The sequence below is a fragment of the Oryctolagus cuniculus genome, chromosome 12, assembly GCF_964237555.1.
Source record: "Oryctolagus cuniculus chromosome 12, mOryCun1.1, whole genome shotgun sequence".
Taxonomy (NCBI): Eukaryota; Metazoa; Chordata; class Mammalia; order Lagomorpha; family Leporidae; genus Oryctolagus; species Oryctolagus cuniculus.
Genome location: NC_091443.1, coordinates 42,930,655 through 42,958,056, shown reverse-complemented (window position 1 = coordinate 42,958,056; position 27,402 = coordinate 42,930,655). Strand labels below are relative to the sequence as shown.

At 43.0% G+C, this 27,402-nt stretch overlaps 1 protein-coding gene across 11 annotated transcripts in view; it reads left to right on the top strand.

Annotated features, from left to right (window-relative positions):
• The window catches only part of AKAP6 (A-kinase anchoring protein 6), a 618,005-nt gene that overhangs the window by 315,759 nt on the left and 274,844 nt on the right, over window positions 1-27,402 (top strand). For all 11 annotated transcript variants that reach the window (XM_051822153.2, XM_051822154.2, XM_051822151.2 and 8 more), the window contains 2 exons: window positions 6,825-7,076; window positions 17,021-18,784. In XM_051822153.2, the coding sequence (XP_051678113.2) occupies window positions 6,825-7,076; window positions 17,021-18,784 (2,016 nt within the window). The remainder of the gene's footprint in view (window positions 1-6,824; window positions 7,077-17,020; window positions 18,785-27,402) is intronic.

The following is a 27,402-nucleotide window of genomic DNA, read 5'->3' as shown; positions in this document are numbered from 1 at the left end:
TAGACAAGGCCATAAGCAAAGTAGATGTTCTCTCCTCTCTTCAGAGAAAAGTATCTCCTTCTTTGATGATCACTGGTTTCCCTTTGGATCTCCCCACCAAGGTCCTTCATGTAGAAGATTTTTGGCCACAGTGTCTTGGCTTTCCATGAATGAAATGTGAGGCTATTCTTGATTTACAATTAAGAGTTTGTTATTCTTTGAAACATCTGTTGATTAGTCATTGAAGTAAGCTTGCTGGAAAACATCTTTTCTCTCTTTTAAAAAATTGCATTTATTTTCACTTTATTTGAAACATAGCAGGGCCAGTGCTGAGGCATAGCAGGTAAAGCTGCCTCCTGTAATGCCAGTATCCCATATCGGTGCTGGTTTGTGTCCCAGTTACTCCACTTCCAATCCAGCTCTCTGCTAATGGCTTGGGAAGAGCAGCAGAAGATGGCCCAAGTGTTTTGGCCCCTGCATCCATGTGGGAGACCCAGATGAAGCTCCTGGCTCTTGGTTTCACCTGGCCCAGCCCTGGCTGGTGCCACTATCTGGGGAGTGAACCAGTAAATGGAAGATATTTCCTCTCCTCTTTCTCTCTCTCTCTCTCTCTCTCCTCCCCCATCTCTCTCTCTCTCTGTAACTCTGACTTTCGAATACGTAAATAGATTTCTAAAAGAGTTAAACTCTACAACTTCAAAGAAAACACAGAAGAAAATGTTAAAAAAAAAAAAAAGAGGTAGCAATAGATAGATGGGTAGGGAATCATCCATTCCCAAATGCCTACAAAAACTGGGGCTGGGCCTGGCTGATAGCAGGAGCTGGGAACTCAATTTATTCTCCTATGGGGGTGGCAGGGACCCAAGCAGTTGAGCTATCATCTTCTGCCTCCCAGGGTGATTAGCAGGAAGTTGGAATCAAGCAGAACAGGGACTCCCATACACTCTAATATAGGAAACAGACATCCCAAGTAGCATCTTAGCTACACCAAACGCCCACCCCAGAACACCTTTTCTCCAAGGACAAGATATAAGGAGATGTGAAATCCATGTAGACTCATGGAAAATTTTATGTAGCTGAAGCAATTGATACCAATTGATACTTAAAAATAAAACCAAGTAATTTTATCTATTAATTTTTTTGTTCATTTTCAGTCTGTTAAAGTGCAATCCGTGTCATCAAAATTCTTGAGTAGGCAACTTAGTGGCAGCCAGTAATTATATAAAGAGATCCTGAGGAAATAGCCTCTAGGTAGGGAGCACATTCATATACATAAAGAGATAAATCCTCTGGGAATGAAGCTACCATCTGTGGGTGACAAAATCTTCATGAATCAGATGAAACAGCATCCAGCTACTGTTTGATAGGAAATTAGATGTATTAGCTTTCATTTATTTTTCTTTTTTTTTTTAAGATTTATTTTATTTATTTGAAAGTCAGAGCTACACAGAGAGAGGAGAGGCAGAGAGACAGAGAGAGGTCATCCATCCGTTGGTTCACTCCCCAGATGGCTGCAACAGCCGGAGCTGCGCTGACCCAAAGCCAGGAGCTTCTTCCAGGTCTCCCACATGGATGCAGGGGCCCAAGGACTTGGGCCATCCTCCATTGCTTTCCCAGGCCATAGCAGAGAGCTGGATCGGAAGAGGAGCAGCGGGGACAAGAACTGGCGCCCTGACAGGGACTAGAACCCAGGGTGCGGGTGCTGCAGGCGGAAGATTAGCCTATTGAGCCGTGGCGCTGGCCTTTTTTTTTTTTTTTTAAGATGTATTTATTTATTTGAATTTTTAAAGATGTATTTATTTATTTGAAAGGTAGAGTTACAGAGAAGCAGCGGTAGAAAGAGAGAGAGAGAGGTCTTCCATCTGCTGGTTCACTCCCCAAATTGTTGCAATGGCTGGAGCTGGGCAGTTCCGAAGCCAAGAGCCAGGAGCTTCTTCCAGGTTTCCCACAAGGGTGCAGGGGCCCAAGGATTTGGATCATCTTGTACTGCTTTCTCAGGCCATAGCAGAGAGCTGGATCAGAAGTGGAGCAGCTGGGACTTGAACCAGCGCCCATATGGGATACTGACACTGCAGGTGGTGGCTTTACCAACTATGCCACAGTGCTGGCCCCTTCGTTTTTATTTATCCACAATAGTACAAGATGGCATGACCAGTTCCAGGCAAGCTTCTAAAGATTAACAAGGTTTGTCTTGTTATCCTTGGCCACCTCTCTCTGATTCTGCCTTCCCTCTACCTTCATATTCCTCAAGTCCCTCAATTCTTTGTTCCTGGACCTGGCTTACGAGGGCTGGGAGCTGCCTTGAGGAAAATAGTCTGACTTTGGCATCTTGAGAGTGAGAAGTCCTAACTGGTGAATCCATCCTTGGTCTATTGTCCTAGGTAAGGCAAACTCAGGATTAAGAGAGGAATCCAAAGGTCAGAGAAGAAAGGTGACAATAGGTGACATTAGGGAGAGGAGCTAAAACTTTCAGAAATACAGGCAAGAATTAGGTGTAAGCAAGAGAAATGAGATAATTCCGTGAAATAAGAAGACCAGGTTTGCAATACTTGAACTTTGGGGGACATTCAAATCATAATATCCTGACAGATAGATGAATACATAGAGAAATTGACTGCCCAAACTCCAGTTCTGAAGGGATTCTTTATGTATTTCCAAAAATAATCATGATTCTCTTCTGAAATTACTGCTTTGTTTCCTCTGCATAGCCCTCTGTGCTTGCAAGTCTGTGATCTACCAAGCAGTTCAGCAATGTGAACTGGGTCCAGTTTTTAGTTGCCATCTGCTGAAGTCACACATGCAATCCGGTGCAAATACCAGCAGTCCTTATATGTAACAGTTGGGCGTGGGTCCAACACCCCCCACCCCAGGCTTCCACTTCACCCTGCTAATCAAATGCTTGTAGGGCTTCCAACAGGTCAGGTCTCTTAAAGCCTTTTAGTTCCAAGCAGTTCCTGCTGGGAAGACAGCCATTCAGCAAATGGTTTTTCAGAGTGTCTAATACCTATTCGTGTTAAACTAAACGGAATTCCCAGGATCTTCCACTTCTTTCACATAAATGTCCAGCAACTGACACTGGTGAAGGGGCTAAGTATTGGAAACTTCAAACTAATTTGTCTGTATTTTTAAAAGTATAGTTATTCTGTATTTAAAAAATTATTTAGAGGAGGGTTGGGGCGGGGGAGAGAAAGAGAGCACCCATCTCCTGGTTCACTCCCCAAATGCCTGCAATGGCCAGGACTGGGCCAAGGCTAAAGCTGGGAGCCAGGAACACCATCCGTTTCCTATGAGTGACAGAGACCCAGTTACTTGAACAATCACCTCTGCCTTCCAGGGTCCTCATTGGCAGGAATCTGAGTCAGGAGCCAGAGGCAACAATAGAAGCCAAATACTCTGATATGGGATGCATACATCTGAGCTACTTGCTTCTAATTATTCTTTAAATGTTTGTTCAACATTTATATAGACAGGGAAAATCAGATGCTTTGTTATTAAAACATGTATATAAATTCAAAATTAGTTATCTTTCTCCCAAAAAAAGTCTCTTATCAAATGTTCTGAGTAAAGTCAATATTTGGAGAGGAAGAATATACATACATACACACACCACATATGTACCCTTATCTCTGTAGCATTTATTTCAAAGTTTTTGTGTTCATGTGATTTTTGTCAAACCAGATAACTGGTGGCAGAGTAGAAACCATACAAATAATTAAATTAATAGATTTTGGAAAGCTGTACCAGCTATGCATTATTTAGTTTCAGAATTTCAGTGGAGACTTCATGTGCACATTGCCAAACATATTCAAGGGTTAGCACTTTGCAGAGAGGGTGTTTATTTCTCTCAGGGCTCATCAGCTTCTGGGGGACAAGGGTCAGTTTAGCTTGCCCAGTAATGTAAGGAGTAGGGTGTGGAAACCTAAATTAGTTGGCACCATGATGCTTTAGTGCCCCTTATGTGCGCTTCCCTTGGATGGTGGCCTGGCAATCCTGACCCATGACCTGTTGCTGACTGTTTCTATATCTGTTATGAAGGTGCCAAATCACATGTAAGAGGAGTGGGTGGCATGTACTTTGGCATGAAGCTTTTATGGTGCCAGGACTGTATATAACCATTTGTATTGGTTAATGGGAGTAGAGTTGGCAAGACATTCCTATTGGCTATTGTGAACAGATGGCATAAAGGTTACATAAACCTTTTTCTCTGATAACTATTTAAGTTATTTTGTATCTGTAGAATCCAAGTGAGAACCAGGACACAGAGGCTAATGGATCCAAATTATAAAGTTGGGAGCATGATAAAGTTAAGAATACTGCAGGGAGTGGTTATGCTAGGGAGGGGCTGATGCATGAGAAAAAGGAGTGCAGTGGCTACTGGTTTGAAGGGTCCTGTAGTGAGAGATGGGTGTAAGTTGGACAAAGAGTGGTTGGTGGCATAGGGGACCTTGTGATACTGTTACACAGGCAGAGACAAGAACAGAGCTATAGTCAAGAGTTGTCCTAGTAGAATAGATAGGGAGGTCCTAGCACTTAGGAAGTAAAGGAAATTCAAGGCTAGGGTGTTGATCAGTTCATTAGTGTAAATATTAAAATTACTTAATGGTATGCTTCATGTAGAAAAAGGAAGAAGATGCCTTCTTCAATAGAAGAGGAATGAAAGGGAAAGATGTGGGTACAGCAATAAAAGAGTAAGATATCAAGGTTTAGCAGACAGTAGGCATCTACTTGAGAAGTGGGTTAGCATGAAGGTTAAAGATCAGAAGGTGGTGAGGTGGCAGATAGGCACTGAAGCCAGTCTTTTCCCCACCAGCCCATTCCCATCTCTTAGGTAAGGTTGGGAGACTAAGCAGCCTCACCTGGGAAGGCAACAGAGGAAGCAGTATGCTTGGATGTAAGGATGAGACCAGGAGGTAGACTAGCATTCTGTGAAGAAAGTAATCAATGTTTTTTCATGAGGGCAAGGGGTTGCTAGACAGGAAAGTATAGAGAATTTGGGAGAGGTCAGCTATGGGAGGCAGGGAGCTCCCCACGGTGACACAGTACAAGATGGAATTGACCATCCTAAGACAAAGAATACAGGGCATTTGCTTTGGGTTGAGAGTAAAGAATAACAAGAATAAAAGATGCGGGGTGCATAGAGTAGATTCTCCAAGCTGAGACCCCCAGGCAGTGTGGAATATCTGATGACAGCATTGAGAGCCTGCTGTTTTCGTTATTCCTCTTCTGAGCAAGAGAGAGATCTTCCCTCTGCTGGTTCACTCCCCGAATGGCCCCAACAGCCAGGGCTGGGCCATGCTGAAGCCAGGAGCCAAGAACTCCATCCAGGTCTTCCACACGGGTAGCAAGGGCCCAAGTATCTGGGCCATCTTATGCTGCCTTCCTAGGTACTTTAGCAGGAAGGTAGAGCTGCTGGGATTCAAATGCTGGTTCCCATATGGGATGCTGGCATCGCAAGCAGTGGCCTAACCTGCCATGCGACAATGCTGGTCCCAGAGGACTCTTCTTTTTTGCTGAGGCCAGCAGAGACTAGCTAATCCAGCTGTGATTAGTTCCCATGTACTTGTTAGTGGGGTACTTTAATTTTTGGCCCAGATCCCTTTTGGACTTGGTGGGGTCATGAGCCACATTTGGAAGAACGTGGGTTAATGAGGGCTCCAAAATCTATGTAATTTAAACTTTTAATCTGTTTTAGTTTCTACCACCAATATGTACTACAGGTTTCAAGAACCAATATTGGAGTATTAATTGGAATTATGTAATAATTGATATTCAAAATTCACAACTGTCCATCATTGATCAACAGGTTTTTGGACTATCACTATTGCACATTGTTAAATATGCTATATATTTTAGTTTTTAAAAAGTAACTGAATTACCTGAAATCAGGTCATGTTTCTAGCCTAAAAACTAGAAGGATTGTTTATAATGATAGTAGGGCTTAGAACTCAAATGTCCTAAAAGTTTAGCCTTAAAGTTGCAGATAAAAGTCTCATTTTAAAAAATCATACATGCACAGTTGAAAAGGAGTAACTGTGTACTTTAGACAGACAACATCATCTTGATGCATAATAATCTCTTAAATTGTCCAAGTAAACAATACTATTGATGTCACTTATTTTATGCAGTTGGTCTCTGACAGTGCAATGGAAATCTGAGAACTTTTAAGAACATGTAACATGTCAGATACCAAATCTGCCTACTAAACAGTATGTGTGAATGGAAACTTTGATTTAGTAAATGTCTGAGTCTTAAAATTTAATTTTGACTTTTTTCAATTTGTGGAATTTTTCTGGCTTTGCTTCTTAAGGGTGATTCTGTTTGTAAAACGTTTAAAATTTTGATATCCATTGTGAATTTAAATATTAAATTGTGCCATTGTAGGAGAGTGACCAAAGACCTCATAACTTGTTGAGGATGGCTGGGAGCTCCTATGAAACACATGTTCTAGCCAGTCTTTCTTGATGTTGCTTCCGTCCTGAAATATAGTATGCTCAGTGTCATCCACGGGTAGCAAATAGAACAGTGGTTGATTCCGTTGGCAGAATCCCAACAGTAAGAAAAAGAGCAGATTGGATTGGTAAGGTGAACTTCTCACTTTGGCTGAACTTTCATGTCTGTGTCTGAAAGGTTAGTAGGATTTTTGTGGTTAGGAAAAATCAACTTAGATTTATGTGCTAAAGGGCCAGGGCACTGTAAGTACAGTTGTGCATCTGAACTAAAAGGCTAGATTCCAACATGTGCTACTGTTGGTCCCAATCATTGGTGTTGGGTGACAGGGTGACCCTTTGTACCACCCCCGGGATATAGCCAAATAGTCCTCACATACTTTGCTTTTCTTACTGCAGGACATTTGTGAAGATATTTCTGATCATGTTGAACAAATCCATGCCCTCCTGGAAACAGAGTTCTCCTTGAAGCTGCTGTCTTACTCCGTCAATGTGATTGTGGACATTCACGCAGTGCAACTGCTCTGGCACCAGCTCCGAGTCTCAGTGCTGGTTCTGCGAGAGCGCATTCTGCAAGGTCTGCAGGACGCCAATGGCAACTACACCAGGCAGACAGACATTCTGCAAGCTTTCTCAGAAGAGACAAAGGAGGTGAGTGTTCTCTTTGGAGTCAAGTAATGCCGTGTCAGGTGTGACAGTTTGAGAACAGTCTCAGTTTAGAGATATGGGAAAGGAATGTTTTGTGGGTAAATAAGCAGACCCTGAGCTGGACTTTGAATCTGGTATAGGGAAGAGAGGCGAGGGCACTTGTAATGTGGATGGGGCTTTACCCAGAGTTAACTCACACCTGATACTTTGCTCAGATACTATCCATAGTTTTTAGTGCTAATCTAGCTTCCTGTTTCCTGTTCAGTTATCTAATCAAATATTTACTGAGCACTTATCAAGTACCAAGCACTAGGTACTAAGAATATAATGATCAAAACATGGTCTCTTCCTTCAAGGAACTTTTAGTCTAGTGGGGAATGGAGACAAATGAACAGACATTAAGGCCAAGCTGTGGTAAGCCTACTGGATGCCTTTGGAGGACAAAGAAAGGGTCTCCTAATTTGGACAGGGGAGGCTTTCCAGAAGTGAGTGTGACCTGAGCTGAAGGAGAAGCAGGATTAGACTGCGGAACAGAGGTAGACAGTGATCTAGACCAAAGGAGTGGTAAGATCAAAGCCCCGGAGCTAAGTGAGAGGATGGCAAGCTCTGGTGCTACAGATGGGACGGAAGCAAAAAGCTCAAGAGGCCAAGAGGCAGGATTTGGGCCAACAGGAATTTGGAGGTCAGATCAGGAAGATAAAACGTTTTTGAAGCTATAATAAGAGAATTGGACCTTATTTTAAAGACACTGGGGGCCAGTGTCATGGCTCAGCAGGTTAAGCTGTTGCTTTTGACTTCAGTATCCCATATGAGTACTGGTTCAAGTCTTGGCTGTTAAACTTCCAATCCAGCCTCCTGCTAATGAGCCTGGGAAAGTAGTGGAATATCACCTAAGTACTTGGGCCCTTGTACCCATATGGGAGACACAGATAGAGTCCCAGGCTCCTGGCTTCTGCCTGGCCCAGTTCTGGCTGTTGTGGCTATCTAGGGAGTAAACCAATGGATGCACAGTATCTCTGTCTCTTCCCCTTTCTGTGTAGCTCTGCCTTCTTTATTTTTTTTTAAAGATTTATTTATTTATTTGCAAGGCATAATTACAGTGATGGTGGGAGAGGCAGGGAGCTGGATTGGAAGTGGAGCAGCTGAGACTCAGTTCAGTACCCATATGGGTTGCCAGTGCTGCAGCTGGTGGCTTAACCTGCTGCGACACAGTGCTGGCCCTGTAGCTCTGCCTTTCAAATAAATAAGTCTTTAAAAAATAATGTGTTATCCAGGGAACTGCCATTGTTGCATTCATGCTTTAGGAAAATCACTCTCATCGCTTCTTGATTTTCTGACTAAAATCAAGTGTAGAAAAATCACTAGATTCAGTGAATCACACGGACATTTGAATGTTATACATCAATATATTTGATGTTTTTTATTCATGTTAATAGTACTTTTATGAGTCTGTTATTTTTTAAAAAATTCTCTTTAGTCATTTTATTTATTTGAGAGGCAAAGAGACAAAGATAGATAGAGTTCCCACTCACTTGCCATGGCTGAGGCCAGGCCAGGACAAAGCTAGGAGCTGGGAACCCAATCCAGGTCTCCCATGTGATGGCAGGGACTCTACTACTTGAGCCACTGCCTACTACCTCCCCAGCTCTTCACTGGCAGGAAGCTGCTCTTGAAAGCAAAGCTGGGACCCGAACTCAGGAGTTCCAAAATGGGATGTGGGTGTCAATTATCAGGCCAAACAAGGATCCCTGGTTGTTACTCCCTTTTTTAAAAATCTATTTTATTTATTTGAAAGGCAGAGTTATATATAGAGAGAGGATGAGATAGAGAGATAGATCTTCCATCTGCTGGTTCACTCCCCAAATGGCCACAACGTACAGAGCTAAGCTATGCCAAAACCAGGAACTTCATCTGGGTCTCCCACATGAGTTCAGGGGCCCAAGCACTTGGGCCATCTTCTGCTGCTTTCCTGGACACATTAGCAGGGAACTTGATTGAAAATAGAGTAGTAGAGACTTGAACCAGCACCCAAATGGGATGCTGGCATTATGGGCAGCAGCTTAACCTGCTGTGCCACAGCACTGACATTCCTGTTATATCCTTAATAGATAATTTAGTAATAAACACTGTAGATTTGAATCCACACAAACTCCCATTATTAAGTTAAATTGTCATATATTTGTATAAAAGAGCATTGTGCTTTCTAAGTAGATTAAGTAGTAGTTGTAGATTAAAACATATAGAGATACATTGTGTGTGTACTAAGTCCTTTGGCTCTTAACTCAGTGTCAAAACAATTTTGTGGAAATATCCGTTTTACTAGTTTATAAGGCACTTGTATAAATGCATAAGATTAAAAGGCCCTATAATGTGTGTTGCATAATTCACTAAGTTATTAATGTTTCAGTGGCTCCAACATTATCAACAACACAAAAACAAATCTATATCCATTCTCATAAATAATTCATTCTTGTTGACTTCTGTTTACTCAAAATGGAGCTGCTCTTGTGGCAAACTCCCTGCAGGGCCTAAAAGTCTGCGGGAATCAAAATCTACCAGGTTTCTCCCTGCAGTTAGGTTAGCTAGCTCTCTCTGAAATCCTTGCTGTGGGAAGGATGACATAGACTGCATACTGCCACCATAGGAGAAACATGTGGCTCTGTGTTGCCTCCCAGATGCCACTCCTCCCAAGCTAGGCCCTACGGAGCTCCAGCTTGTCACCTGGTGGTGGGCTGCCACAAAGAATCTCAAGCTGATGAACTGTGCCCCGCACCTGCTAATTGTGAAGCTGTGTGCTAATGGAGATCGGAGATGAGGAAGATCTGTCTAACCTCTGATGAGAGCTTTCTCTAGATGCCTACCCGTCATCCCTTTTGCCTCCCTTCCCCGCCCCTACTCCCAATGCTGCTTTCATGTTCAGTAGCTCTGTCCCATGTTCAATACTGATGTGTCTGGCCGGCGCCGCAGCTCACTAGGCTAATCCTCCGCCTTGCAGCGCGGGCATACCAGTTTACTATAGTTCCGGTCGGGGCACTGGATTCTGTCCCGGTTGCCCCTCTTCCAGGCCAGCTCTCTGCTGTGGCCAGGGAGTGCAGTGGAGGATGGCCCAGGTGCTTGGGCCCTGCACCCCATGGGAGACCAGGAGAAGCACCTGGCTCCTGCCATCGGATCAGCGCGGTGCGCCGGCTGGGGTGGCCATTGGAGGGTGAACCAATGGCAAAGGAAGACCTTTCTCTCTGTTTCTCTCTCTCATTGTCCACTCTGCCTGTCAAAAATAAAAAATAAAAAATAAATACTGATGTGTCATTAGATCTGCCCACTTTCTACTGCTGGAGGGGGCATTAGAAGTCATTGATTCAAAGCAGCTTATTTAACATTCTTATTCATTCATTCATTCAATAAACACTTGTAGATAACTGACTCTTTGTTGTCAGAGCTGGGCACATGGCAGCACTCTGGGGTTTATTGTTATCAATGTGTAATTGTTTCATGGACTACATTCCTCATGCACTTATTTGCACCTGTGTCATTTGTGAAGTGGTAGCTCTGTAATTGATGAAAAGCTGTTGAGACTACTTGTTACTGGCCACTGTTTTCTCAGCTATGTTGTGAGTTTTTCCTAAGTAACATCTATTCTGGTGCTCACAACATAAACTTGCAAATTATTTATGAGCTTACTACACGCAATTTACTGCATTTTTTCTGTTTGAGGTCAGTCCTGTTGTAGTGATGCAAAAATATGTTGTGTGAGGGATAGGGAGTAGATTTTCAGCCATCTACGTTGTGGCTGTTTTTCTATGAATTGAAGTTATGCGTTCATTACCATCCTTCCTGAAACTAGATTTCCGATCCCATTTGTTTATGCTTCTATTGCAATTCCATGAGATCACTGGAAAGACTGCTTAGTTTCATTTGTTTCTTCCAGTACGCTGGAATTGTGGAAAGCAGGAAAGGAATTAGAATAAAATTCTCAGTTTTATCAGAATAAATTCAGCTTGAAAGATTGTGCAGTGAAGAGAGAAATACAATAAAAAGTGCTGTCAATTGGAGTTGTTGATGTCATTTCAGGAAGAGGGACTCATTTTTCTCTTTTTGGGAGTGAGTTGAATTTCAGAGCCATGTATCAAAGTGTTAAGTTTGGCTTCAGAAAGTGGCAAATTCTTTCCTTAAACCAAGTATATGAATTTTATTCTTCATTTAAATTTGGAAAATGCCGTATCTTGTGAACAAATTGACAAATACTTCACTAGACTAAAATCACCAGCCAAATAAAACACTTTAAAAAGACGACTTTTGGCTTAGTGGTTAAAATGCCAGTTGGGACATCCGCATCCCGTGTTGAAGTGCCTCAGTGTGGGTCACGACCCTGATCCTGATTCTGGCCTCCTGTCCCTGTGCACCCTGGGAAACAGAAAGTTATCTCTCAAGTTGTTGCAGTCCTTGTCAAGCACATGGCAGACACAGACTAAGTTCCCAGCTCTTGGTTTCAGCCTGGCCTAGCCTTGGCTGCTGCAGGAATTTGGACAATGAATCACAAGATGAGAGAGTTCTCTGTCTCTGAAATCAATAGTGAAAATAAAAATACAAAAAAAACTTAAAGGCACAGTACAAAATTGTGCAAAACGTGTTGAACTTAAAATTTCTAATTCTAGACATTGTGATAAGCACTGTGCACATTTTATTTAGTAAAGAGGACAAAATATGTTCAAAATAATTCAATTTTATAGATGGAAAAATAATTTTGAGAGAGTTTAAGTTTGAATACTTAAGGAAATACATCTAGGAACAAACAAAACAAAACCAGTTAATTGATATTTTAGTAATAATTCTCTTGTCCATCACTTTCTTCCCTTCCTTTTTAGCTTCCATAAATATTTATTCCGTGCCTATGACATATAAGCAACAGGTGTTACAAGATGAATACCATGTGTTGAGCATCCCTTTGTAATGTTGTTTGAGCTGCACAGTTCTGGACAGTACGCGTGGCAGAGGTTGTTATCCTCCCTCTACAGGTGTTAGTCTCACAACCCTCTGTCCAGATGAGAGCACTGAGATAGTGGCATTGTCACACAGGTGGCGGCAACTCTTTTTTTTAAGATTGATTTATTTATTTGAAAGTCAGAGTTACAGAGAGAGAGAGAGAGAGAGAGAGAGAGAGAGAGAGGTCTTCCATCTGCTGATTCACTCCCCAGTTGGCTGCAATGGCTGGAGCTGCGCCGATCCGAAGCCAGGAGCTTCTTCCAGGTCTCCTATGTGGGTGCAGCGGCCCAAGGACTTGGGCCATCTTCTACTGCTTTTCCAGGCTATAGCAGAGAGCTGGATAGGAAATGGAGCAGCCAGGACTCAAACCAACACCCAAATGGGATGCCAGCACTGCAGGCAGCAGCTTTACCCGTTATGCCACAACACTGGCCCTGTGTGGACAACTCTTTAATGACATCAGCACAGCAGTCAACACTGATTGAGAGCTTACCATGTGGGGATGCCTAACTGATATCTTTTGCTGGAGATGCGGTGGTCCTTCTAGAACCCTCACAACACTGCACTTTCTGTGTTCCTTCACCAACACTTACCATGGGCCAATTTATAACAAGACAAAGTACGTAGTAAATTTTGAGCGACAGTAAGGTTGGCTGCAGATTATCTTCTCTCTATATCTGCCACAGCACCTAGTTTGTATTATGGATAAATGATGTGTTAAATCAAATCAAATAATACTGATCATCACTGTTTTGGGTGTAGGAGAGAGAAAATAGGTTGGTGGGCTGGAAATTAATCATGAAGGTTAATTGCCTGACATAATTTCAGCCTATAGAAAATGGAAATTCTTAGCAAATATTAATATAGTATAAATATTTAAAGATTTATGTGTATTTTCCCCTTGTCCTCAGAAATGATATTCTGCTTTGCTTCACATTGTCCTGTCATAGTTGCTTTTCTCATTCTACTGCTGCCCTCTGGAATGCATTCAGAGCCAGTAGAATCCAAATACAGTAGAGCTGAAAAGAATTTGAGAGTACAGTCCTTGTGATTGAGGACTTTGGCAACCCTCATATGCAGTTAAGAGGTCTGTGGATTTATATGTTAGGAATTAAAGCATAACAGACAACCTACAGTGAGATCAGGGAGGAAGGAGAAACCGGCGGATGAAATGTTTTACTCTACCCACAATTAAATCAGTGAAATTCCATTTCCAACTCTGTTTTTAGGAAGGACATTAAATTAGCATGCACAACTGACTTTAAGGTAGTAGTAGACACTGATATGTACTCTTGGGGACATTTGAATAGGGAGATCTTAAAACATCTAAATTATGAGTATTAAAGCTCATGTTCAATTGGTGGCAAAATATAATGAAGAAAAAAGATCTAAGAAGGCATTTGGAATGAGGATTAAGCTAACTTAATTATGCTTAAGGAACAAAGGAAAACATCTTGCTTCAAATTGGAAAAAAAAGAGACAGGAGAAGACAAGATTGAAGCCAACAATAAAATAAATACACTACTACCTGCATAAAATGTAACCTGCATCTGAAAAGCTGTTATGTAGTATATTAAATGAAGGTATATTTGAGTGGAGACATTGCTAGGCAGCCTTGACACAGCTATTTGTACTACACAATTAAATGTGCCGTTTCTTACATCAAAAGGCAATAAAACCGGCATACTCTCATTTCCTAATCCCATATATATTTGAGATTTAATTACCTAACACATTAGAAAACTATCTGGGAAGGTGGTGTGGAAGGAAGCTATGGGACTAAATTTTAAATATTGGTATTACTAAGCAATATTTTAAAAAATGAAATACACTACTCATCTGTTGGAAAATTTAGATAACTCTCACTTCTTAAGTTTGCCTGGTACGGTGAAAGAGTATATGTTGTTTGGGTTGGCTCTTTTGTGTTTTGTTTTGCTTTCAGGGATTTTTTTTTTTTCACATCAAAAAAATGTAGTCTGATTAAAAATAGTTACCCATGAGTGATAATCACTCAGCTACCTCACCAGCTGAGATAGTTGGCCTGGCTGGGTACAGGATGAAAAGCGGCTGTGTGTGGAGCATTATGTATTTTTGAGTATGTTATTTTCTTTTGCAAATCGGGAACTACCTAGAGATCCCTAAAGACTTAGGAAAAAGCAGCTGTACTTCTGTTTTCTAAGATGTATTCATGTATTCATATAACAAATATGTTTATCAAACATTTATTCAGTGCCTATTGTTCTCAAGCAAGACAGACAGTATCCCTGGTGTCAGTGTGATCGGGCCACTAAAAATAGGAATCAGATACACTCCCAGTACCTGGTGTTTTCTGTTGGTCCAAAGGCGGGATACTTTCAGGGATGTCTGATTTTGATCTGAATTCTCAAATTTCTTTTTCTCTACTCATCATAGAAACACTTTTCTTTAATGACTCTTTATACTTCATATTACAGTGCAGTAACTGATAATAATAGAAAATGATGTTGCAAATTTCAACTAGTTGGTAATTTAACTAGGTATTCAAGGATGGCTTTGGAACTTACCTTCGTTTATAATGCTATTTCTGTAGAGTGAATTCTGAGTAATGGATCATTAAATTAAAAGATTTTAAAACATAACAGCCTGCTTTTAGATTGGGATCTCACTGTCATTCTCCTAATATGACTTTAGTTTGGCTGACTCATTCCCTCATTTTGGCTTCTGGCTTCGTTGTTTAAAGAACTTAGTCCAGTAGGAAGCACAAAAGTCGCACAATTCCATTTAGATAATTTTTGTTGAGATCAGCAGGTAGTATTGTGTAGTGTGTCATATTTTGTAGTGTATTTCAGCATTTGGGGTAATTCTCATCTGAGTGAAAGGTTCCTCATTAGTATTCTTTATCACTGAAAACAACAGTGATAGGAGTGAGCATTCATTGAGCACTTATCCTCATACCAGACTATGTCCTCCATATGTCGTATCCTTTAAACCTCTCAACACCCCTGTGACATGCTGCATCATTTCCTTTCTACACACAGATGGAGGAAATGGCTTATGACATCATGATACTAGATTATGATCACACACCTACTTAGTGCTAGAGCCAGAATCATAATCAGAGGAAGAAATTAAATAAGGGTATAAAGAGATATTCCAAAAAATCATCTTTCATTTATTCAACAGATATATCTTTGAGTACTGATTTTATGTCAATCACCATGCTAAGTGCTACAGGTACCTTGATGAGTCAGCCATTTACTGTATGATTTATATTCTCCCAAACTAATGGTAGAAACAAATTAGTCAAATATTAAAATACATTTGAGAGCTTAGAACTCTGACTTAGGAAAGTAACTGGCATCTGGAAGAAGTGAGCTTGAGCTGAGATCTAAGGGATGAAGGTGAATGAACTAGTTAAAGCATATACATGTAAACTTTCTACATAGCAGAAACAATATGTGTACAAAGGAGCAGAAAAGCAGGAGGCTGGAGGGAACGTGTTACGCTGGATGATACCGTGGTTGGGTGCAACCAGCAAGTGGGTAGTGGTATGAGAGAAGCCTCTTGATGCTTGGCCTTGGGAGGGTTTTGTTTTTAACCTCAGAGCCTCAGGATGTTAGTCAAGGACTTAAAGCAGAGAGGTAACAGCAACAGCTTTGCAATTTTTAAGTCACCCTAGTGGCAGTTTGGAACAGAAGAGGAGACATATCAGTTTAACAAGAATAAGTTTAGAGCAGGCTGCCTGTGCATTGTGTTAAGCGTAACTGTATTCCAGGGTCCTTCTTCCAAATCATCAATCAAAAATCTGTGTTTGTTAGCCAGCACCGCGGCTCACTAGGCTAATCCTCTACCTGTGGCACTGGCACCCCGGGTTCTAGTCCCTGTCAGGGCGCCGGATTCTGTCCCGGTTGCTCCTCGTCCAGTCCAGCTCTCTGCTGTGGCCCAGGAAGGCAGTGGAGGATGGCCCAAGTGCTTGGGCCCTGTACCCACATGGGAGACCAGGAGGAAGCACCTGGCTCCTGGCTTCGGATTGGCGCAGCACACCAGCCGTGGCGGCCATTTGGGGGTGAACCAACGGAAGGAAGACCTTTGTCTCTGTCTCTCTCTCACTAACTCTGCCTGTCAAAAAAATAAAATAAAAATGAAAAAAAAAATCTGTGTTTGTTGAGTGATATCAGAAACAGCATCAGTGATGAGACAAAAGCCTTAATCCTGCAGTGAAATATTTATAAGTTTAAAATACTTAATTATTTAGTATGAGGGATTTCAAGTCAAATAAACTGACCTAGAATTATAAATAACAAACGAGGTGAAGGGAGAGGAGGATTGCATATATAGGGAGGAGACGGGCTAAGATGATAAAGCTTTGACATTCTTTCATTTTCTGTGGTATTGCCTGTGGATGCCTTCAAAAGGATGGTGTAAAAAAAATTGGCCTGGAATGATGTCTGTTATATATGTGCAAATTTAATATTTTACATCCCTGTGATTGCTGAATACATATGTAAAATGATTGATTCTATATAATCAGTTATTTCACTAAAAGTATTTATTGAACATCTGTTATGAGCTAGCCAGTGTCGAAGGTACTGGAGTGATAGTGATCAGTAAAATAGATGTTCATACGGATTTTATAATTACTATGTTTCCAGATATTTTGTTACTTAAGGCTTCATTTCAGAAATGCTTTTGAAATGAACAGTACACTATTTTAAAATAGAAAACTGAGATAGCAACGGACATTTTTGACTTGACCTTGATCATTTCCATTAAGGTTCTACGGTGTAGATTAAAGAACAATCTTTGGAATGGTCTATATAAAGCAATGAGGTAATTGACTATTATGCCTTTCTATATGTCAAATCAGAAGCAATTGAGGCTGATGCATTTCTGACCTTTATAGAAGCCCGTGCTGGGATTTCACCTGGAGCACAGTTGAGTGGTATTGATGTTGCATTTACTGAAACCATTGCCACTGTCTGTTTCAGGGCCGGCTTGACTCTCTAACGGAAGTGGATGACTCAGGACAGTTAACCATCAAATGTTCTCAGAATTACTTGTCTCTGGATTGTGGGATCACTGCCTTCGAGCTGTCCGACTACAGTCCAAGTGAGGATCTGCTCGGAGGCCTGAATGACATGGCCTCCACCCAGGTCAAGGCCAAACCCTTTGACTCTTGGAGCTACAGTGAGATGGAAAAGGAGTTCCCGGAGCTTATCCGAAGTGTTGGGTTACTTACAGTGGCTCCTGACGCCATCTCTGCCGACGGCAGTGAAGTAGTTAGTGAGGAGGCGCCCCAGGTATCTCGTCCGGCGGACAACCAGGGTGGACGCGAGGAAGACGGCGCTTCTGCACCCGAAGAGCAGCCAGGCCCGACATCGGGCGTGGCAGCCTCAGTGCACGCTCTGACGGGTGCTGTCCAGTCTCCTCCTCCGGAGGCTGCGAAGCAAGAGTCCACTTCCTCCTCCCAGCCTGGTGCAAAGAACCAACAGCCCCTTGGCGAGAATGCCACCCCGAAGCGATCTATCCGAGATTGCTCTGACTATAATGAGGATTCTCCCACACAGCCCACATTGCCAAAAAGAGGGCTTTTCCTGAAGGAGGACCATTTTAAGAACAGTCTGAAAGGCAGTGACAGAAAGAAGCAGATGGCTGATCTGAAGCCCGAGATGAGCAGAAGCACCCCCTCGCTGGTGGACCCGCCCGACAGATCCAAGCTTTGCCTGGTGTTACGGTCTTCCTACTCCAACAGCCCTTCCGCTGCCAGTCAGTCCTACGAGTGTTTGCACAAGGTGGAGGATGGGAACATGGAAAACACAGTCCAAAGTCATATTAAAGAAATCTCTTCCAGCCTGGGCAGGCTCAGTGACTGCCACAAAGAGAAACTTCCACTTAAAAAGCTACACAAGACCTCAGAAGAGGCGCCTCTGTGCCGAACACCCAAGCGGGCAGCTGGTTCGGGCAAGCAAGCTGAACACACAAAGAGCTCAGTGGTACCCAACGGGCTGCCTCCTGGTACTTCCAAGGCCCCAGAGGGACCAGAAACAGATTCAGCTTCGACCTCCTCCCTGGAGCTGGGTAACCAGAGAAGCCGGAGAGCCAAGCTGCCAGTGCAGTCAGAGACATCCCACTCACCCCCATTCACTCAGAGCAGCGACTCCCTCATCGGCTCAGACAGCTCGTCTCCCGCACCCCTGCTCACAAAACACGGAAGCAAAAAAGATTACTCCTCTTCCCCAAGTCACGTCACCAGGAACGGTCAGGTCGTGGAGGCCTGGTACGGCTCCGATGAATACCTAGCACTGCCCTCCCACCTTAAGCAGACGGAAGTATTAGCTCTCAAGTTGGAAAACCTAACAAAGCTTCTGCCTCAGAAACCCAGAGGAGAGACCATTCAGGACATTGATGACTGGGAATTGTCTGAAATGAATTCAGACTCTGAGATCTATCCCACGTACCATGTCAAGAAGAAACACACAAGGCTGGGCAGGGTGTCCACGAGCTCATCCAGTGACCTAGCCTCCTCATTGGGAGAGAGCATTGAATCTGGGCCCCTGAGTGACATTCTTTCCGATGAGGAGTTGTGCATGCCTCTCTCTGGCTCGAAAAACTACACTGACAGGAAGTCAGAGACAGCCTCCTCCTCCGAGAAAAACGAGAGCCATTCTGCTGCAAAAGCTGCTTTAATTCAGAAACTAATGCAAGATATTCAACACCAAGACAACTACGAAGCCGTATGGGCAAAAATAGAGGTAAGGTGGTCTTACCCTGAATGCTTTCTTTCCTGATTTTTGAAAGTAATAAGTCAATCCTTCTCTGCTCCATTATAAAATGTGCTGCTGCTGCTTCTTCTTCTTCTTTTTTTTTTTAAGTATTTGAATAGAAAGGCACGGGAAGTGAAGTATTTCAAATGCTTGCAACAGCTGGTGCTGGACCAGGCAGAAGCCTGGAGTCTAGAACTCCATCTGTGTCTCCCCTGTGGCTGGCAGGAACCCAAGCATTTGGGCCATCATCTGCCTCCCAGGCACATTAGCAGGAAGCTGGATCAGAAGTAGAGATGGGACTGGATCCCAGGCATTCCGATGCAGGATGCAGGCATCCCCGTTGGTGGCTTAACGGGGATGTACCTTAGCACCCACCCCTGTGCTGCTGTGTTTTGATCAGTATGGTGGTTTCTTGTGTGATGATGCGTAAGTGACTGTGCCTTGCATATGGATAACTCTTGACCGTGTGCAGAGCTCTTCCTTACGCATTTTGGAGCCTCACTGCCATCCTGTGAAGAAGGCAGGTCATCCTCCCTTTGCAGACACAGGAACAGAGAGGTTTGGTGAGCTTACGTGACGTTTCCCGAGCTAGGATAGATATATAGATACATACAAAGGTAGACAGACCACCAACTGACTAACCTTTGCGCTTGGGATGCTGAGACACAAATCCTGTCTTCTGCTTCTTGGTCTGGATTTCTCCATGTTGCCTCCATGCAACAGGTTAGTAGTATCTTACTCACTAGGAAACCAGAAGGGAAGGGGGCAACAAAAGACCCAGGAGCCATCCAGATCGCATGGAGAGTATTCGTGTAACCCCCTGGGTGGCTTGGAGCTGCACCTCCAGTCTTCTTACCTCCTATCATTGCTGAACACTATTCTGGGACTATTCTGGGATTATAGTGCACATGGACAGAACAACCTGGTGGAAGAAAATGCAGGTTCATAAAGGTAGAAATGTATGATAATAAGAACATTAATAATGATTAACAAACATCAGGTGTTTATGTATCCAGACTTCCTTAAAAAAAAAAAACAAAACTTCATAATAGCTACATTTGATGGAGGGGGAGACTGAAGCTGAGAGAGACAGGGCAGACTGCTCTAGAGCCCATTCTTTGAACTGAACTCCCTCACCCCTTCCTTAAGGAAGCAGTCACTCCTCAGTCACCGTAGTGCTGAGGAGAAGAAATACTGATGGAGCTAGCATTTGTCAGGGAAGAGTTCATGAAGTGCTAAACCTTAGCTGGAGCTTTGAAGGATGTGCAGGAGATTCTGGTAGACAGGGAGAGGAGAAATGGCGTGCACAGACTAAAATTCAGAGGTGGGAACGGGAGCGACATGGCTGCGGCCACAAAGAGCCCTCCTGACCAGAGGTCTCGATCGGAGGGCAGTGAAAGTGTCCGTGCCTGTAACAGACGTGATGGCTGCCAGGTCCTGAAGGCCACAGCATGACCTTTAGATTTTACACAACGGACATCTGTAGCAACGTAATATATCACACTCCTTGATCTGTCATTTTGTGCTGGGCTTGGCACTAAGTATCTAACATGCCTTATTCTACTTCTATTCTAGACGGTAGGCATTTTTTTTTTCATATGCAGACACTAAGGTAGAACACAACTTGGAAACTTGCCGAAGTCCTCTCAGCTGGTGGATGTGGTCAGGATGAGAATGCAGAGCCGGCACACCCAGGCCAGGCCATGTCCTCCCATAGCCTCTCTGGAAGAATCAGTAGCCAGCAACAGGAAGGATATTCTCGGCAGTGTGGTGGGGACCAAGGTGATGATGGCAGCCAGTCTCAGGGACTGTTCTGATGTGAACCAGGCAAGGGGGTGATGTCAGGGAAGTAAACAAGATCCAGAAAACCATTTTCAGCCTTTGGCTCATTATTAAAGTCTGGCGTAGCCCACAGCTGTCGATGCCATTCTAGGCCTATGTCTTTTCTTGTAAAGGGATGTTTTAACCAGATCAAGGCTACAATACTGACTTCAGTGGTGGCATGCCTTGACTCCATAATTCTGCCCAAATGAAGCCAGGTGGTGAGCATCTGGGGCTTGCAACGAGCGCTCTTCTGACCCAGAGGTCTTGATCAGAGGGCAGTAAAGTTTTCCATGCCTTTAATACACCTGGTTGCTGCAAGATCCTGAAGGCCACAACAAGGCGATTATAGAGTTCTTTTTTTTAAAAAGATTTATTTATTTATTTGAAAGTCAGAGTTACACAGAGTGAGGAGGAGAGAGGTCCTCCATCCTCTGGTTCACTCCCCAGTTGGCCGCAATGGCTGGAGATGCACCGATCAGAAGCCAGGAGCTGCTTCCGGGTCTCCCATGTGGGTGCAGGGGCACAAGGACTTGGGTCATCTTTTACTGCTTTCCCAGGCCACAGCAGAGAGCTGAATCGGAAGTGCAGCTGCCAGGTCTCGAACCAGAGCCCATATGGGATGCCGGCGTCCCAGGCCAGGGCGTTAACCCGCTGTGCCACAGCTCCGGCCCCAATTATAGAGTTCTAATCAAAGGTATCATTTTGGTGGGTAGCTGGTTTTAGGTGAAAGTGGAGCAGATCATCTTTTTGAAATGTTGAATATATGGTAAAGCTCTTAAGAGGAAGTTTCTTATAGGAATTTGGAAGTAATTTACCGGAGCTGGGGGTGTGAGGAGGAAGCCGACGAGAGACTAAATCCTTCCTGCAGCCCAGTCTCCTTTCGTGACTTTAGGTGATGGCAGCTGCCAACCTGCAGATGAATTGACCTTGGATGTCAAAGCATAACTTCTCCCCCCCACCCCCACCATAAACCATTCCAGATAACCTGTTCCACCTGCAAAATATGGGAGACAGTGTGACTTAGAATCTTCCTTGTGGTAGGCATATGCTGTGTACTTTCCACAGCAGCTAGGAGTTTATTTAAAACCCTGCAACAGCTGACCTTGCAGACAGAGGTCCTACACGGACCGGTCCCCTGGTTTCTTCCTTCACCTCATTTCCAATTGTTCTTCCCTGTACCCGCTTCGCTCTGTTCCCACTGGCCTCTTTGCTGTTCCTAGAACATGCTGGGCTTGTTCTTGCCTTTAGGATCTTTGTCACTCTTCTCTACCTACATATTATCCGTCAGATGCCCTAATTCCTAAGTCCAAGTATGATGTCAGAGCTGAGTTGGTTTTCTCCTCGAGGTGTATGAAATGCAGAGGTAGACAAGAATCACACTGCAGATAAGATCCATCTATAAAGCCCACAAGCCATGGCATGGTTTCTTCATCATGACCGGAGTAGAAATGAACTGCTTGGCAAATAGTCACTTGTCCAAGGTGGGAAATGAGTGATGCCCGGCTGACAGCCGTGGGAATCCCACAGAGGCTGGAAGGATGCAGGGGGCTGCCATGTCAATAAAGCATTTCAGGGAATCTCTCCTGTGGGAGATTGGTCAAGGTCGACCTGCTCTCATTAACTTCTGACAAGTTGTTCTGATAAGTGTCACCCACTGAGTGTGACTCTGGTTCTCAGTAGATGGATGCATGGCATTGCTGAGCTTGTTTCTCTACAGCCTCAGAAATTAAGGTTCTGCAGGGTCCCATGATGCCATCTCAGCTATCGTTCAGTGACTCGGCTGCTGGTATATTTTGTCCTGGACACTTCTGTAACCCAATTTTAAAAACTTCCTTGGTGCCACTGAGAATGTACTTGCACATGAGTTATTTTGGATTCAGTGCAGCCCATGCTTAGCCAAGGCTTGGTCTTTGAAACTAGACCGTGTACAATTTCAGTTGTTTATTCCCCGTTGCATGGTAGCAGCTCAAAGGCAGCCACTACAGATGAAGGTGAGAAGTGGTAGTGCCAGTGTGATGTGAATGCAGAAAAGGTTTTTCCTTGGATTAACTTGACACAGATTTTAGCATTTCTTCTTTCAGAGGTCAAATGATTGCAGACAACACCTGCTCTATACTGCAACCTTCATTTTTATTGCTTCACTGGCACCTCCCTCATGGTGGTGGTCGTTAAAGAAACACCATATTATCCTGAGTTTTTTTTTTTTAAGACTTATTTACAGAGAGACAAAGAAATAGAAAGGTCTTTAAACAGCCAGGGTGGGCCCAGGTCAAAGTCAGGAACCAGCAGGAACCAGGTACTCCATCAGGGTCTCCCCACGTGGGTGGCAGGGCTCCAAATACTTAAGCCATTCTCCACTGCTTTCCCAGGCACATTTGCAGGGAGCTGGATGGGAAGGGGAGAAGGCAGGACTCAAATATGCACTCTAAGTTCGGGAAGCTGGTGTTGCAGTTGGTGGCTTAACCTGCAGCACGATGCCAGCCCCATATTTTCATTGCTTTTCCTTTTGTTTCCTTTCTTTATTGTGGTAAAAGACACATGACATATAATTTACTGTTTTAATCATTTTGAGCATACATTTTAGTAGTTACATATATTTGCAATGTTGTAAAACAGATTTCTAGAATTTTTCATTTTGCTAATCTGAAATTCCGTACCCAATAAAAAACAACCACAGTTCTACTTTTCTGTCTCTAGGATTTTAAGTACCTCATGTAAGGGGAATCATACAGTGTCTTTCTTTTTATAACTGGGTTTGCTCACCTAGTATAATGTCCTCAAGTTTCATCCATGTTATAACATGTGAAAGAATTTCCTTCCTTTTTAAGGCTGAATGATATTCCATTGTATGTATAAATCTCATTTGGTTCATCCATTCATCTGTTGATGGGCTTGTGGGTTGCCTCTACTGCTTGCCTGTTGTGAATAGTACTATTATGAAAAAGGGAGTGCAGATATATTTTTTATTAAAATTTTATTTATTTGAGAGATAGAGTTATAGACAGTGAGAAGGAAAGACAGAAAGGTCTTCCATCTGTCAGTTCACTCCCCAAATGGCTGCAATGGCTGGAACTGCACCAATCTGAAGCCAGGAGCTTCTTCCAGGTCTTTTTCACAGGTGCAGGAGCCCAAGTGTCTGGGCCATCTTCCACTACTTTACCAGGCCATAGCAGATAGCTGGATCAGAAGAGGAACAGCTGGGACTAGAACTGGAGTCCCTATGGGATGCCAGCACCGCAGGCAGAGGATTAACCTACTGAGTCACAGCACTGGCCCCCAGATGTCTTTTGAGGTCTGGCTTTTTAATTTATTTGGGTATAGACCTGGAAGAGGGATTGCTGGGTTGTATGATAGTCCTAGTTTTAATGTTTTGAGGAATCTCTGTTCTGTTTCTCCCCAAGAGTGCACAGTTTAAGGCCGGCACTGTGGCTCACTAGGCTAATCCTCCACCTGCGGCGCTGGCACACCAGGTTCTAGTCCCTGTCAGGGCGCCAGATTCTGTCCCGGTTGCCCCTCTTCCAGGCCAGCTCCCTGCTGTGGCCAGGGAGTGCAGTGGAGGATGGCCCAAGTCCTTGGGCCCTGCACCCACATAGGAGACCAGGAGAAGCACCTGGCTCCTGGCTTCCAATCAGCACGGTGCCTGATCCAAAGCCATTGGAGGGTAAACCAACGGCAAAGGAAGACCTTTCTGTCTCTCTCTCTCACTGTCCACTCTGCCTGTCAAAATTAAAAAAAAAAAAAAAAGAGTGCATAGTTTAAATTTCTCTGCATCCTTGCCAGTATTTATTACTTTCTATGTTTTTGGTTGTAGATACCCTAATGGGTGTGGGATGATATCTCATTGTGGTTTAGATTTGCATTTCCCCAGGGATTAGGGATATTGAGCACATTTTCATGTGCTTGGCCTCTTTGAAGAAATGTGTGTTCAAGTCCTTTGCCCATTTTTAAATAGAGATTTTTGTTGTTATGGATGTCCTTTATATATTCTGAGTGTTAATACCTTTTAATATATGTCCTATGTGCAAGTATTTTCTCCAGTTATGCAGCTCTTCTTTTTCACTTTACTGATGTACACAAGGCTTTTTACATTTGATGTACTCTCATTTGTCAGTTTTTGCTTTTGTTGCCTGTGCTTTCGGTGCCATGTTAGGAAATCATTGTGAAGTCCAGTATCGTATTGGGGGCTGTCTTTTAAACCAATCACAGGTTAGAATAAGACTTATGACAAGGAAAGGGGAACATAGAGTTAGAAAGAGTAGAGCAAAAATAAGAGTGACTTTGAATCCCCAGTGTTTGCATAGCAAAGGCAAAAATAAAATACCTGTCTAATGGATGTATGAATACATGAGCATGTAGCTGAGTGAGTGAGTGAGGTATCACTGAACTTGAACTGTAAGCTCTAGACCTGGACTAGAGCGATTCTGAGAGGTCAGATAATACAAGTAAACACAAAGCCCTACAGCCAGGTGTCACTAGGGAGTGATGGACTGAGTCTGTTGGAGGGTGCATGGCAGGTCTGCAGGGAAGCCATGACTCACCTGGAGGTGACAGTGGCATAGGAGTGTGTGCCCTGTGTCAAGATCTGTGATTCTTGAAAGAGAATTAGGAAACCTGGATCTTGTGTGAAATCCCCCAAGTTTTTTAATGTTGGGTATGAACAATCTTTAAGCAGATCAAATAATACACATCTCCGTGTTAGTCTTGGCCTTCAAGTCAGGCCTTTACAGTCTTTGTAAAGACGGGAAACCACTTAAAATTATTGGCTCAGGGAGCTGGTAGTTGAAGGTTAATCTTTCTGTGACGTGCTGGGTACAGCTCTTGGTGCTATGTCTAACTGGGGCTGCACATCATGACTGCTGAGGGCACTTTAAAGAATTGCAACCTCTGGCTCTGTGCCAGACCCACTGAATCAGAATCTCTGAGATTTTTTTTTTAACTTTTATTTAGTAAATATAAATTTCCAAAGTACAGTTTATGGATTACAATGGCTTTTTCCCTCTCATAACTTCCCTCCTACCTGCAACCCTCCCATCTCCCGCTCCCTCTCCCTTTCCATTCACATCAAGATTCATTTTCAATTCTCTTTATATACAGAAGATCAATTTAGTATGTATTAAATTAAGATTTCATCAGTTTGCATCAACACAGAACATAAAATGTAAAATGCTGTTTCAGTACTAGTTATAGCATTAATTCACATTGAACAACACATTAAGGACAGAGATCCTACGTGAGGAGTAAGTACACAGTGACTCCTGTTGTTGACTTAACAAATTGACACTCTTGTTTATGGTGTCAGTAATCTCCCTAGGCTCTAGTCATGAGTTGCCAAGGCTATGGAAGCCTCTTGAGTTCGCCGACTTCGATCTTATTTAGACAAGGCCCTAATCAAAGTGGAAGTTCTCTCCTCCCTTCAGAGAAAGGTACCTCCTTCTTTGATGGCCTGTTCTTTCTACTGGGATCTCACTCGCAGAGATCTTTCATTTAGGTTTTTTTGTTTGTTTGTTTTGCCAGAGTGTCTTGGCTTTCCATGCCTAAAATTCTCTCATGGGCTCTTCAGCCAGATCTGAATGCCTTAAGGGCTGATTCTGAGGCCAGAGTGCTGTTTAGGACATTTGCCATTCTATGAGTCTGCTGTGTATCCCGCTTCCCATGTTGGATCGGTCTCTCCCTTTTTTATTCTATCAGTTAGTATTAGCAGACACTATTCTTGTTTATGTGATCCCTTTGACTCTTAGTCCTATCATTATGATCAATTGTGAACTGAAATTGATCACTTGGACTAGTGAGATGGCATTGGTACATGCAACCTTGATGGGATTGTATTGGAATCCCCTGGCACATTTCTAACTCCACCATTTGGGGCAAGTCTGATTGAGCGTGTCCCAAAGGGGATTTTTAAACACTCTTCAGACAATTGCAGTGTGTGATCAAGGTTGGAAACGAGTCGTCTTGGGCTAATTTTGAAGGGCACTGCAACAGCCTGGATGTGTGTTGAAGGACCTGAAATGTGGTTTTGGAAGCACATTGAAGAGAGGCATAGGTGCGAGATGTTATAAAGGACAAATTGATATAGTTTTGTGATTGCTTCAAAGTAAAAGAGCAGAGAAGCAAGGAAACTTTAAAAATTGAGATTTCAAGCTGGAATTTGGGGGATGGGATATAAGGAATTTGACACATTGTTCCAAGGTACTTGTGAAATTAAGATTCACAGGGGGTGAATGGGGGAAAAGTAAACCATAAACATTATTTTGTATGGAAACACAATGACTCAAATCCACCTTAAGAATTATAAATCAATCATTTTTAAAGATAATGCTATACAATTCTTTTTAAGGGTAGTAAAAATCTTTTAAGTACGTTTGCTGCAATGCCAGGGAAAAACCTGCAAGGTAACTTTGCTCATGGATTTGTTGAGCATGTCAAGGTCATTTCACAAGGATAGTGGAGAGGAACCAGGGGGATCCAAAGCAAATTCCTTGCTGGTAAACAGGCTAGGAACATCTGAGTCCTCACTAGGTCTTGAGGCTTTATCTGTGATGCTTTAGCACCACCTTGAGGTAGTATCTCATCACTGCAGCTTTTCAGCCTTTTTTTTTTTTTTTTTTTTTTTGCCTCTGAAACGCAGGAAGGATATCTGCTCCTTTGCAGTTTTAAACATGAAACCAAAAATAGTTCTTTATGATTTTCCTTGGCTTGCAATGAATGGGAACCAGAAATATCTTGTTGTATCAAGAGGATGATAGTGTCTAACCACATTTTTTTTCATATTGTTTTTATTT